The sequence below is a fragment of the Etheostoma cragini genome, chromosome 11 (assembly GCF_013103735.1).
Source record: "Etheostoma cragini isolate CJK2018 chromosome 11, CSU_Ecrag_1.0, whole genome shotgun sequence".
Taxonomy (NCBI): domain Eukaryota; kingdom Metazoa; phylum Chordata; class Actinopteri; order Perciformes; family Percidae; genus Etheostoma; species Etheostoma cragini.
In genome coordinates this window covers 28,854,453-28,868,620 of record NC_048417.1, presented here as the reverse complement: position 1 = coordinate 28,868,620, position 14,168 = coordinate 28,854,453, and the positions used below count along the sequence as shown (strand labels likewise).

At 43.5% G+C, this 14,168-nt stretch overlaps 1 protein-coding gene and 1 long non-coding RNA gene across 2 annotated transcripts in view; both read right to left on the bottom strand.

Annotated features, from left to right (window-relative positions):
• Positions 1 to 10,103: 10,103 nt before the first annotated feature.
• Positions 10,104 to 12,676, bottom strand: LOC117952424 (complement C3-like). The gene is made up of 7 exons (XM_034884710.1): positions 12,587 to 12,676; positions 12,304 to 12,380; positions 12,151 to 12,209; positions 11,849 to 11,941; positions 11,643 to 11,726; positions 10,789 to 10,933; positions 10,104 to 10,604 (listed from the first exon to the last, which is right to left on the bottom strand). Exons 1-7 carry the CDS (start codon positions 12,674 to 12,676, stop codon positions 10,433 to 10,435), a joined length of 720 nt encoding a protein of 239 aa, XP_034740601.1. The 3' UTR covers positions 10,104 to 10,432.
• Positions 12,677 to 12,704: 28 nt separating this feature from the next.
• LOC117953409 overlaps positions 12,705 to 14,168 on the bottom strand; it is a 1,635-nt gene continuing 171 nt past the window's right edge. The window contains exon 2 of the long non-coding RNA XR_004658604.1: positions 12,705 to 12,785. This is a non-coding gene — a long non-coding RNA (uncharacterized LOC117953409). The remainder of the gene's footprint in view (positions 12,786 to 14,168) is intronic.

Sequence of the window (14,168 nt, the reverse complement as noted above, 5' to 3'; positions counted from 1 at the left end):
CCCCCCCCCCCCCCCCCCGTCGATGTGGATTTCCGAGTTCAGTACTCGGAAAACATCCCAGTACCCCAAGCTACAGTAGCCCAAAGGACTGGTATTGCTATTTCCTTAGTTACTGTTTGACAGCGGGTGGAGTTATGCTTCTGCATAATTAACTATCTTATTTATACTTATTGTATTTATTAAATTAAATCACAGTCTTTTGTGATTTGATAAGGGCACAGAGCCATATCACCATATCACCATAACTACCTTAAAATTTACAACTACAGAAAAAGATTACAGTAACTTGATCAATTGTAATTCATTGCTTTCCCCCTCTGGAGAACTACAGGCTATGGGGGGGACTCTGGGAGGACCCGTAGACCGGCGAGAGAGACTAAAACACATCGTCTGTGTTCGCACGTTGGGTAAAACAGAGCGAGGAGAATCTCTCTACGGGAGAAAAAAAAGAGGATACGGATGGGAGGGGTGTGAAGAGAGAGAGAGAGGTGAGGGAAGGGAAAGAGAAAGAGAACGAGAGCTTCAGGTTCCAGGGAGAGGTGCAGTAAATATCAGCCCTGTTCTTCCCTCGCTGACTTCATCTCTCCACACGGCATTAGAGCCATTGTCTAATCACATGGAGAGACAAACCAACATTCTTTTAGATAACACTATTGATAGTAGCATTTATATAGCATTAGCATTTGTAAATAGCATTCATATACAAACTATATGATCAACTTCTGGAATTGTTTTGAATTCCTATAATAGCTTAGGGGGGGGGGGGGGGGGGGGGGGGGGGTGTCTGTGATGAAATGTGTCATATAAAGGCAGACCACCCAAGACATTTAATATTTAAATTACCCCCACCTGCCCTGGAGAAATAAATCCAGGTCTGAATGAGGTGAGTCTCGTGTTGCCAGGTCTATTGCCCCAGCACTGTGGCGTAAGGTCTGGCTAGACCCCAGATGCATTTTGGGGTACAAGATCAAAGATCAAAAGATTATTTAGTAGTAAAAAACTGTTGGAAAAAAACTTTTACACAAAGCATCACAAATTTTCGATCACCAGCGGCCTACGTTCACATCACATGGCTCCGCTCTCTCCCAGGCTGCCTCGCTGGCTTATGACAGTTAAAATCAGTAAAATAACTAATCTGCAGAACATTTATCCAATTAAATTACATCAACATCACAGTGATTTACCTACAGAACTCTAAGCACATCCCTATTCTGGGAAAAATGATCAAATACCACTTGTAGGTCCCAACACACCATCCACATTTTGTTCAAATGTTCAAATGTTCATTGTCATAAACAAAAGTAGTGGATGCATTGTGTCCTGATGGGGACGCTAGAGGACAAGTCAGAGGACAACCAAAGGATTATAAATCGTCCTGTGAGGAAAGAAAATGTTAGACCGATGTTCCTAGAAACCAATTCAAGTGTTATGAAGACATGACACTCGGATCCAAGATCCTCAACCTGCTGCTGGGGCGAGAGATGAAACAGGTGTGGTGGACACCCCCCACCGGTGGCACCCCCTTAGTCACACCAGTGTGGCGACTAAGAGGACAGGAGAGACAGACAGAAAAAAGAATGAGCTATGAGACGGAGAAAATAAAACTCGTTAGAGGGCAGTGGTGCAGGAAAAATGACAGAAAATAACATTTCTCTTCATCTGATCTCTCTCTTATCTTTTATAACAATCCCAAACTACCCAACAGCAGAGAGACTAACTTTCTCTGTCTGCATGGGCGTTTGTGATTGTGTGTTCATTGTCCTCTGAGCCCGCGAGTCGACAGCATGCGGCCCCGTGTCTTGTTAGAGTGCTGATTGATTGAGCGGGTCTCGCAGTCCTGAGCCCCCCTGCTCGGTTCATTTGTTACACATTTATAGTTCATAATCCATCTGCTCTCACCTCTTCACATTCCATGTCATTTGTCATCCTGCTTTTGTATCAGGGGGGTCATCCTTCCTTACGCCTGTGATAGATGGTTTAGTGTCGGCTGCCTATAATTGGCCCAGATAGTGGGAAGACTCCCATGTGTTTATCATTAGAGTGGGAGTCTGCATGGAGACCATCACTCACGATGGGTGTCCGCACTTCAATTATTGAACCAAATGGGTCCATTAAGCCATTATTTTAATATCATTATTAATATTGCATTACTTGTTTTTAAGCATTTCACGTGATCTGCTAAGGCAGCCTTTTTTCTCTTCTTTGTGTTTGTGACTGCAGGTCTCCGTCCTGCCGGGGCCAGCAGGGGGCAGTAGAGGACCACGCCTGGACGAGCTGCAGCTGAGTCATTCAGAGTTTACCATCTGTTGCTCTGCAAGAGTTCCCAGGAGACTGGCAGACACGGGAGGTAGAAGCCTAATGCTTGTTAATCAGGCTCTTCCTACTTTTTATTATTATTGGTCTCCACTGTTCTCAGCTCCAGTTCTCCTGGTCACCTTGTTAAAGTCCAGATTGAATAAGACTGAGGTTTGCACGCATTTCAAACATTTGGTTCAAGATTAAAGTGGGATGAAATAAATCCACTTTACCACACATCATTTATTTTAATGATAACTTGGCATTTTTTTTTGCTTATTAGTTGCAATCAAGCCAAAGCAACCCGCCTGCCAGCGGGTCAGGTTTGGGAGGCTGCTGTAGCAAAGTCCGCTTGGTTTCTCACCTGAAAAATGATGGAAAACACACAGTAGCACAAATTAAAGGGAAAAGGTTAAACAACATTAATATATTTCAAATTTGGTGGCCACAAGAATTTTCTGACCTCAATGTGTGGTTACCTGCCAAAAATGGCTCTAAAGATTTGGGCTTGATGTGGACTACTTCCCAAAGGGGGATTCTGCACATGTGTCAGCAGAGCTGCTTCAACTATTCTCAACTTGTTACTGCTTTGGAAAAATAAAAAAAGTTCCCAAAAAACTAGTAGATTTTGGATTGGATGATGTCTTATAAGTCACTTTTGCTTAGTTTTAGCACTGATAAAAAATGTAATTGTATGCAGTACAAGTATGATGTAAAACTATCCTAAAAATGTACTTTAAAATAGTTACTGCAGTACAAATTCATACTAATTAATCCAAAAACTGGAGAGAGTCCAGTACTATGTACTGCTGAAAATGTCAAGGCTGATGAGTTTGATGTTTATTAAATAAAAGAAGTCCCAGAAGCATACAGGCCTGACAGCGAGGAAGTCAAGACTGAGCAGGGACACACAGTACTCCACGCAAAAAACACAAGAAACCCTCACCACTACATGAGACCACAAGAGAAACACAGGGACTACATCGTGATGAAGAAACAGGGGACAGGTGACGCTGAGGCTGGGGTAACAGGTGGAACTCGTTAGGGCTTGGCAGGACAATCAAAAAAGGCGGGACAGGAAGTTAAACCGTACAAGACTGGAGAAAGTAAAACAGTTAACAGATCACGCAAAACCATGACAGAAAGTACTGAAATACGGTCCCCTTGTCAGGTCACTGCAAGACTAATTCAAGATCTGATTAAAGAAAAGGACTCCAGGCTTGTTGATTACTAATATCAGAGTTGTATCACTCCAGGCCTTCAAGCCCGTTTCCCTGGTAACATATTGACGCTTGATCCTCATCATTCTGCTTGTCGTGTCACACGTTAGCTGTGGAGTGGACACAGGCGAGCCTCCTGCTAGTCTGGAGGCTGCAGTGGTCGTGGTACAGAACAAGCACATGTGTCTGATGATGATGAGCAGATAAAGGTGCTCCAGAAATAACAGCGCAGTAGTGAGAGTCTCAGGCAGGAAGCCATCCACAACCCCCTGACTGGGCGTTGTAATCTGCATGGATGACTGATCTCTGTATGTGTGTGTGAGAGAGACCTCAGAGCAAAGTGATGGAGGTGTATAATGAGAAAGAAGGAGCCCGTGGAAAGGGTCTCTGGGCACGCCACTGAGTGCACGCTTTGGTGCTGCTGAGGCCCCCGTGGCTCGTTCCCCTTTCTGTCCTCCTGGCTCCAAAGGTCAGTGTTTCTCCGGGAGGCGATAGGGATCATTTCAGTCGTGAACACGGCCGGCCATGTTGGAATAAATCGGTCCTGAGCTCCGTGCTGGCACACTGAGCTGCAGCTCAGGCGGGGCCGGTGCCATGCACAGGGGAGGGGGGAGACTGAAAGGTAGAGGAAAGGGTGGAGGAACACCTGGGTACACTGAACGGGACTGAATTATATTATAGTAAGGGAATAGGTCGTTTTGCCTATTTGCTATGCTACTAAAAGTATGTGAGAGAATTGATACTAATCTTGTGTCTTTAGGTTAAGTACAGAGCTGGAGTCAGGACATGGTTGGGCTAGTCTACAATGACTCATTAAAGGAGAATTCCGGTCGATTCCAACACGTAGCTCTGTTGTTTGTAAAAGTGGAGGTCTGCAAGAAACCTATCGACCTTCCTCCGCTGTGCTGTGGAAGAAGGTCTTTTACTACTTTGTTTACATACACGCATACAGACAGATATGTCTCGCTTTATAGATGCCTGTCAGTGATCTTCAGAGAAGACACCTTGCTATGCTTTGAGGTGGAAAGGGCAGCAATGACGCCGCTTGTAACAGAGCTGCATTTCTTGTGGCTGCATTGCATTCTGGTCCATTCATGGCATTCTGACCGTGAAAAGCATGTGTAGCAGTGACTCTACAAACTAGAAAGAAGCCCTTGCTCTTTGATTAAAACATTAACAGTTGCAGTGTTTTATATCATCTCCAGTACAGCTCCATCACAGTATTCCAGCTATCTGTAAAAAGAAAGAAATGTAAACTGGGGCTAAGAACACAAGGTACTGTACAAAGCTGTTTGTCCAGGGAGACAGGTTTCGAGGGTAGATGTTTCCTTTAATGGCCAATGGCAGATTATTATTTGTGCACTTAGCAGCATAAAGCTGCAACTTTAAATCATAAAGCTGAGTGTTGAACAACACGACCAGACATTTGGACTAAAGTCAACCCTGAATACATACAATTTACCATGTTGTGCCTTGGGCACAGTGGGCAGAAAGATTGCTAAGCAAAAGCCAAGCATAATGTTGTTTGTTCATAAAGACCTCAGTTATGGGAGTGAAATGGATTTTCCTCTAGCTTTATTGAACAGGAAGGGGCTGCTTCTGGGGCCCTGTCCCTGCTCTGTGGCAGACACAGTCCAGGCGCACCCTCAAAGCTAGTTTATTTGTTCTGCACTCATAAACAGAGCGGTTTCATCTTCACCCACGGCAGGGTGTTACTCCCCGTGTTGTTTCATTAAGCCACATTTTTGCCCTCTTAGTAATACCTAATAGGTTTAGCAGATTGACAAGTGGGAGAGCCAAAAAGAGTGTGAAGGAAAAAGACAGATAGAGAGGGAGCCAAAGGTGGAGGGAGAAACTGACAGAGACAGATGTGTGTGAGCTAAGGAGAGAGGCTGGAGTCGGAGAAATGAAAGAGTGATTGGTTAAATGAAATGGACTATGCAGCGGTCCGCTCCAAGCTCTGCGGTTGCGGGTGTCTGTCCAGGCTTAGCAGCCTGCGGATGAGAGTGGGCCCCAGTCGCTGAGATGTCCTGCTAGCCGGGGCTGGCTCCCTCTCTTCTGCCTCCCTTGGCTCGGCGCTGCTTCTCCTCTATAAAAGAGGAACGCTGGCTAGCGTCAGCGTGGCCACACTCCTCACAGGCCCAGAACAACCTCTGGCTCTCGGGACCACTTACTCATCCCCATTTGGCACTGGGCATCTCGCAGAAAGCCTCCAACATCTCCACCTCTCACAAGCCTGACCAGCTCCAGCGGAAAAAACGACACCCGCCCGCAACACTTTCTCATGGTTAAATAAGTCTCCCCTCAAAGACATTGAACTTGTGTCCAAATCCATGTCAATTTGTCTTTTTCCTCAACTCACCATCACAGGAGAGCTACAGCCTGGGGGTGATTATGACATTAGTGTGGAAACGATGGTCACAAGAGGTAAATCTGGATTAGATCAGAACAGTAGTTAAGTGTTAAGATTTTTCTTCCCAAAAGACATGCACCCACATTCAATGCACCCTGTTGGATTAATGATACATGAGGCGCATAGCTGTCGACTGGTGTTCTCATGTGACACACACTTTGGACAACTACCAAGCCTTTACTGGTCAATGCATTGATTTCCAAGGAACCCGATTTGGGTTGGGTCGAGATGATTTTCAATGGCATCTAATTATCCTGGGGTCTTTTTGAATAGAGTCCGTTAGACCTCAAGACCCTTTAGGATTGTCTCCTTCTTTTAAAAACCAATTATGCACATCTGCTTTACGTAGGTTTTCCATGGTCAATTTCAAATCAGTTCCAATTATTTAGACGTCATCTTTAGACCCCACTTCAGTCATTTATAAAGATTGAAACTCCGCTGGAAAATCAGTGTAATTCCATTTTTCTTAGCGAAGTAATGGTGTTATTTGAGCTCTTTACATGGCAGTGCATGCTCCTTTAAAACAACCACAGCATTGTGAACACCAAAGAAGCAAATGTGTGTTAAAAAACCCCAGATCCAACCCCCCCCCCCCCCCCCCCCCCCCCCCCCCCCCCCCCCCCCCCCCCCCCCCCCCCCCCCCCCTCGCTGCCCACCACACAACCCACAAGCTCCAGATTTTGTCTTTGGTGAATTATCTTGAGACAGAGGGAGGGACCACTTTGCCCCAAAAGGCAATGGACATTGGCAGTCGATAAACAGGAGGGCGTGGATACACAGAGCGCCACAAAGCCTCCGGTCCCTCTTGTAGCCATGTGTGACACCATGCGAACACGAATCAAAATCCCTTCTGTCATTCAGCAACTACCCAGCGGTCTGCCGTTGCCATGACTCCTTCGCCACCAACAGTAGGACTTTCTCTTTGTTCCTCATGACGACCATCTCTGGTCCAAGACTTTATGACATGCTGGGATTTGCCATTACCCATTCATTTCATACACCCTGTGAGTTTATTCTCCTGAGAATGAATACAAGCAATGGTGTACCTTTGGTCTCTGATTCAACCAGCTTGTATCATCACAGGTGAAAAGCTGCTGACAACCGATGACGTCTGCTGCACTAAAAAGTCATTTACGCAGCAATTCTGAAACTTTATGCCTCGGCTCAGGGCTTTGCGGAGTCCCTGTTGGCTAAATGTTAGCCGGCGTGCTGTGAGGCACAGCCACTCATGAGTGAATGACAGCTTCTTGACAGCTTCATTAAGACCACAGATGGCGGGGGAAGTAGAGAGGAGCTAGAACAAATCTAGCGCTAGCGTATGTGAGGGAGGCCGCAGGACCTTTTCACAGCTTGTGCGGCTGGCCCACGTCCAAGCAGCCTGTCTGGACAAGCCGTCTCCGCTATCTGAAATCTGGCTTCAGCTGAGATCATGGAGCCCCTGCAGGTGAGATCTGATGTCACGTTGGTACCTTCTCGCCTGCTGGTGGGTGAGGTCCAACTGCTCTCCCCTACAGACTGGGAACGGGTGGTCGTCTGCTTACACCGAGGGAAACCCCATCAACTCGTTACAATGAAATAATCAGTCTTGTACTAGCTGTAGGACAACATTTTGACAAATTAATGGGAACATTGATCCAACCACAAATGGGCTCCATCTGGTGTTTTTTTGACATATGCTTAACAAATAGCTATAGTCATTCAGTGAGCTCCATTGAGGTTTTTAGTAAAACTAACCACAGAAAAGGAACCAAATCGATAAATACAGAACATAATGAGGTCATGGTGGGAACGCAAAGAGCAGGGTGGTCATTTGGCAACAAAATCACTTGAACTGTTGGAGAAATCCAATTCTCACTGGATACATATTTATTAGCTGTCAAATAATATCTGTGTTAAATTCAAAGATTTATGAGGGGGTTACATTGGAAATGTGAGCCAGCTGACATTAGGATGATTGGCAGAACTTTTCTTTCTTTACTATTCCTCTAAACCATAGTATAAAAACATGAAGGGGAAAATGACCCATGAGGCCCTACATTATTTGGATTTCTCCTTTCTGTCCGGCCAAAACTGTCAATTATGACGACATAACTGACATTTGCTAACCAATCATTATCCAAGACACTGAAACAAACATGCCAGAGCAGTGTGCATGGCGATTCTTTGCATCCAAAGAGTCTTGAGGCTCTGTTTCATTATCGCCTTCCATAAACCTAAAATAGAGCAAACTTGAAAGTAATGGAGTAGAAATTGGCAATTTTTAGACGTTACAATTGATGAAGCCCCATTTAGGTGTTACACGTCTGTGTGGAGGCAATGCAACATATAGAGTATGCATCAGATCTTAGAATAACTTAGAAAGGATATCACTCATTAAAACTTTTGCAGCTTTTTAAATCCTCATAAACGTTTTGCACATATAATCAGCATCCATGAACACATCGGTGCTTTGAACTAAATGCCACATTAACATGCTAACTTTCTCCCAATGACAAAGCTAACTGGTGTTCATAAGGATTGACCATTTAGTTCAGTGTTAGCATGCTATTATCACGTTAAAGGTCCCATGACACGGTGCGCTTTGGATGCTTTTACATGTAGATCTTAGTGTTCCCCTAATACTGTATCTGAAGTCTCTTTATATAGACCTTAGTGGTCCCTAATACTGTATCTGAAGGATCTTTTATATAGACCTTAGTGGTCCCTAATACTGGATCTGAAGTCTCTTTATATAGACCTTAGTGGTCCCTACTGCTGTATCTGAAGTCTCTTTTAGATAGACCTTAGTGGTCCCCTAATACTGTATCTGAAGTCTCTTTATATAGACCTTAGTGGTCCCTAATACTGTATCTGAAGTCTCTTTTATATAGACCTTAGTGGTCCCTAATACTGTATCTGAAGTCTCTTTTATATAGACCTTAGTGGTCCCTAATACTGTATCTAAAGTCTCTTTTAGATAGACCTTAGTGGTCCCCTAATACTGTATCTGAAGTCTGGAAAGGGGTAATCAATCTCTAGTGAATAAAGACCAGATTGGCTGTATCAAAGGGACACTATACATCTGCTCAACATGAGAAGGCTACTATACATTGTAGAGTTGGCATAGACACCCAAATCATTGGGCCATATTTTCACTTGATGCAGAGAAAGACTTGGATAGGATAGAGTGGAAATATATAGGTGGCAGTATTGCATCGTTATAGTTTCAGGGCTTATTTTAAAGCAATGATCAAGGCGCTGTACCTCTCACCTTTGGCAAGTGTGCTAACATGTGACATAACCTCTTCTCCTTTTACCCTACAGCGTGGAACATGACAGGGGTGTCCACTCTCGCCACTTTTATTTGGTCTTTCTCTGGGATCTCTAGCAGGTGTAAGGTAGCTGTACTTACAAGGGAGCTCCATCAGCCAGAGAGGTTAGAAAGAAAAAGGTCAGAGAAGCCAGGAGCCACAGCAGAGTCCTACCCAGAATTTAACTTGATCCTGATCTGCTGGCAATGTAGACTGTTGCTCTGCAGCACCCTCCTTTTATCCACTCCAGCCCCCCACCTCCTCCACTGCACCTCACTACTGTCTTCTTCGTCTTTCCCCCAATTATAGATACATTCTGGGTGCTGCTTTGTTTGCATTTATTTGACAATCCCATTGACCCAGCAGGACAGTATGACCCAGCAGGTCAATATGCCCGAGAGCGCCTTGTTGCCACCATAAATCCATAGCCAGGCTGGAGTTGTGTCCCATCGGGTCAATTTGACCTAATAGTAATGATAAGAATGACAATAGAAAAAAAGGATAACAATAGCAACAAAAATTAAAGCTGCATCCAGCCTTGGACAGCGGCGGGGTTACTGGCGGACGCTGCTCCTTGTGAACGTGCATCTGCACGGCCCTCAAACACCAAATATAAAGGACATTTGACCAAAATTGAGTGGGTGATCTGTCTTGGTGGATGTATGTGTACACAATACCATGTGTTGACAGTTACATCTGTAGCATGGGATAAGGGTTCCCATCTCTACTCATTATGGTTCTCTAGTGTGATTGAGCCACTAGCCACAGCAATATGTAGCAATTAGCCTATAGAACATGTTATAGAACATACGCAGATTACATGCATCCTTGTATATTAAACCTATATCTGCCAAAGACCCAAAAAAATGAAAAGCAATTTTTACATTTTGTTTGATTCAGAAAAAGAAAGTTTTTATTTCATTTGGGCAATATCGTTGGAAAGGGATAAACTAAAGGAATTTGTCAATTGAAAATTTGTGAGAAGCTTCTGCTCTTATATTCTGAATCAAAACCAATTTAACTGTCTATGCATCACTCCACTGAGCGCAACATTGTCAATTTCAATCAATAATTTATTAAACCTAAAGATTACTGTACAGTAGCCAACATAAGAGTAACCAGTGTATATTTGTCAAACATTACATTTTAATCAATACAGTGCAATATTTTAAGCCCTCATATCCCACAGCAGGGACATTTTGACATGATAATAATTAACATTTTTGTTTCTTGAGATTGACTACTGCTGACACCCAAAGAGTTGGTACTGATGAACCATCTCCTCCAGGCCCAAACACGTCATTGTGAGTTCCAGAGTTTGACACTGTGCTGCGTGCGGGGGGCCAGTACTCGATCCAAGTTGTCTCTCCGAATACGTACTGAAACCTGAGGAAAGCAAAGTAAACAGTACACATCTGTAACACATACCATGAACAGCCACATTCACTACAAATAGCAACTGTAACACTTATGCTAGACTACAAAAATCCTTACATGATTTACCACTAGATAAAATAAAACAGTGAAACAGCAACATTTACAAAAATTCACATAAAGAAAGAAAGCATACGATTGATGTTGGTCATCTCTGTGAATATCTTTGGACGTGCCCATGATAAGGTAGGTTTTACCCGTTCCCAGATCTATAGACCACCTGCAGTAGGGACAACTGAGGAATGTGCGCTGTTTATTCAGAGGACCCACATCCAGACCTCCTGAAATCCAAGTATAGGAGAACAGAGAAACGGTAGGTAAAAAGAAAAGTAACGTGTTCATTATAGCCTAATGTAGCGGAGTAAGACAGTTTCTACTTCACAAATCTACTCAAGTTAAAGTATATTTATTTAAAACCTAACGCTTAAATGTGAATTCAGATGAAAGAGTTTAATATTCTGCACATGGCTGCAAGATTGAGAGAGTTTTTGTGGATCCTAAAATCCTCAAAAGAGACGGATTTTTTATATAACATAGCTTGATAGAATTCCACATGATACCCATGTTCCCTCAAAAGTTAGTTTGATAAATTAAACCAAGTCAAACCAAGGGTGCATGTTAGGAGGAGCTATGGAGACATGGCAACACCCAAGACCAATCACTACAGAAGTCTGTGATTTTTGAAAGGTTTGACATGTGTGAAAGTTCTTGTGAGTTTTCCTGAATGCTCAGACCCTCAAAAATGAGAGAGACGGGAGAGAGGTGCGGAATAACCCTTTCAAAAACAAAAGGTTCCTTGCACTTCAGGGCTCGGGCCCAAAGAATCCCAAACAACCGGGTTCCACTGCCCTGCTGTGGGAACCTGATATGTCTGAAATACATTTTTTCATTAATTCATTCATTCAATGTGTCTACAACAACTCAACAATAAATTGGTATGTCACTATCACTTATAAGGCACATAAATGAAGTTCAAAGTTGAATACCTACCTTCTTTGATGACTTCCAGTACCTTTACTGTGAACATGTCTGTGGTCAAGTCTTCTGTAATACTGTCCAGTCTCACTTTGTCCACTGAGGACAGACAGGTAGCAGATTAGTAGCTCACTTGCTCCCTCATAGTCCTACTGCCCTTATTCTCTTCATCTCTGTCCGTTTTTGTGTGATATTAATGCAATTCATTTACACTCTCTTACCAAAATCTATTCTGCTGGTCTGTGTAGTCTCACAGACCACAGCTGTTCGCTGATCAGTGCTGAGTTTGTCCTTGTTCTCCATACTGCAGTTCTCTGGAAGTACACAAAAGGCACAAAGTACACACACCACTGGTTAAATAAGCACATGGGGACGATGTGTGTGGATGGGTCGAACGGTGAGTGCATCTTAGTCACAATTCAAGTATTTTAATGAAACATTCCTTAGCTAGACCACTGCTCTGATCGTTCTAGATCCTGCAGGTGCTTGTTGGATTAAAGGAATACTCATAAAGTTCGCTGACCACCACTGTCATCGGCCTGATCGCCGAGCGCGTGTGGACGGCCTACAGAGCCCCGACATCTTGGTACAAAGACAACAAACTCCAGTTCTACATCAGTAAATCAAAGAAGCAGATTTTTCTCTACAGTAATGGACAGAGAGAAGGACACGTCACCTCTCCAACAATGGGACTGCAGTAGAGAAATTCAGCAGCTTTAGCTTCCTCAGGGTTATAATCAGTGAGGAACTGACCTGGACTCACAACACAAACACCATCATTAAGACTGCTAAGACAGTTTTCTCCAGAACAGAGTGGGCGCTAATGAGCCAAGGCTACCCACTTTGCTGTTTCAATGGACTAGAAAAAGGTAAACCATGGCAGAACTGGCAGCAGCATTGACGTCTATGTTTCAATTTGACAAGCAGTAACATGCGCAGCGTGACAGTTTTTGGTTTACGGTTATCTGTGCGAGCTCCTGGAAGTTTCTAGAACTGGTAAGGGTCACAGATGTGGAGGTCAGCTTTGTGTTATTGTATGGATGGTTCATCACGTTGATGTCGACCCGGATGCCCCCCCCCCCGGTGCAGTCCTGACACTCCACGAAGATGTTTTCTGCTGTCCCCACCCGCAACAAGTTAGGGGCTGACATCACCTTCCTGCAGAACAGCGGTAGGAGAGAGAAATATGTAGATGTGTGTGTGGCCCCTTAAAAAAATAAAATAAGTGCTTGTACTACAAACGAAGTGTGACATTTATGTACCTGATGATGGGAACATTTAAGCACTTTACAAAAAAGCAGCAGGATGTACTTTCTGTAATGTCCGTTTCCTTTTGCTTTTTGTTGGAATTTAAAAAAAAAATCAGGTGGATTTATGAGGACTGTGGTTGACTAATCCTCAGATGTCTGCAGGGTAAGATGCCAGGGTGCTCTTGAGCAAAAGCACCAATTTCCTAACTGCTCGGGGCGCCTTTCCATGGGCTGCCCCCCCACTCTGACATCCTTCCATTTAGTGCATGTATAGGTGTGTACAGCGTGTGTGTAGTTCAGCCCTGTGTGTAATAACAGATTTGAAATAAAGTATGCATTATTGTTATTAGTGCCGCACATGACTATTCTGATTGGTTAAAAGAAAACACAGCATGTTTTGCTCCCATGTGGACTAAACAGACCCTCCTGTGCTCCGCAGCGTGTGGAGGGTCTGGCAAAGCAGGACTACGATACACCTGAATTACCAAGGAAAACAAAGCTAATTGCTTAAATGACGATCATGGGCACCAACACGGACTTCACACACAATAAGTGATCTGTTGATGACCTTGACAAAGACACTGACGAACTGGATAAACAAACCATTAGTGATGATGATGACATGCCTCTGGCTTCATGCATCGTTCTCCAAACTCTGAACAAGAATGAGGTCAACTCATTGGCAACTTTTTAAAGAAAACAATACATTGACTGGTGCAAACTGGTCTTAACTTCTCATGATGTGAGACCCAAGTCAAACTAATATGTATTCATACACTTTTAATTTAACAAACTTGCAGAGAAACTTAGGTATTTGTGTTGCTCGCATTGCAGTTTACCAATAATAGTTTCAATACCAGGAAGATGAAAAAACAAACTATATATTTAAGCTCTGTGTATGAAGTAACTTATAGCCCCCCTAACCAGTCTTGGCAAAATCCAGTGACATTTTGTAAAAAGTTCGAAAATTAGGCCACATAGTGCATAATAAACACACATAGAACCTGTCCAGCTGAAAAAAAGGAAATATCTGATTCAATTGTGTTTCTATTTTTTTCTAGATAAGTGATCAAATAAATCTAACTTACATTTTGTGTTTTTTATGTCATTATAACATTGTTACACAGCTCAAAAGACAATAAGGAGCTGTTCCTACTATTGGCCATGGTGGTGCTCGTTAATTTAAGAGGCCAGACCTGCAGATAGAGTGAAAAATGAGCTCACAGTGAGTAATAATGTAACAGGAGCAAAAAACGCTCACAGGTGCCTTGGGTTTCAGAGGGCTTTAGCA

What these genes read in the sequence shown, in the direction of transcription:
- LOC117952424 (XM_034884710.1), bottom strand. Translation starts at nt 12,676, where the DNA reads ATGAACCATCCATACAATAACACAAAGCTGACCTCCACATCTGTGACC. An exon ending in AGGAGCTCGCACAGATAACC is followed by an intron (nt 12,381 to 12,586) that starts GTAAACCAAAAA and finishes TTGTGAGTCCAG; the next exon opens with GTCAGTTCCTCACTGATTAT. An exon ending in GACCAGCAGAATAGATTTTG is followed by an intron (nt 11,727 to 11,848) that starts GTAAGAGAGTGT and finishes GTCTGTCCTCAG; the next exon opens with TGGACAAAGTGAGACTGGAC.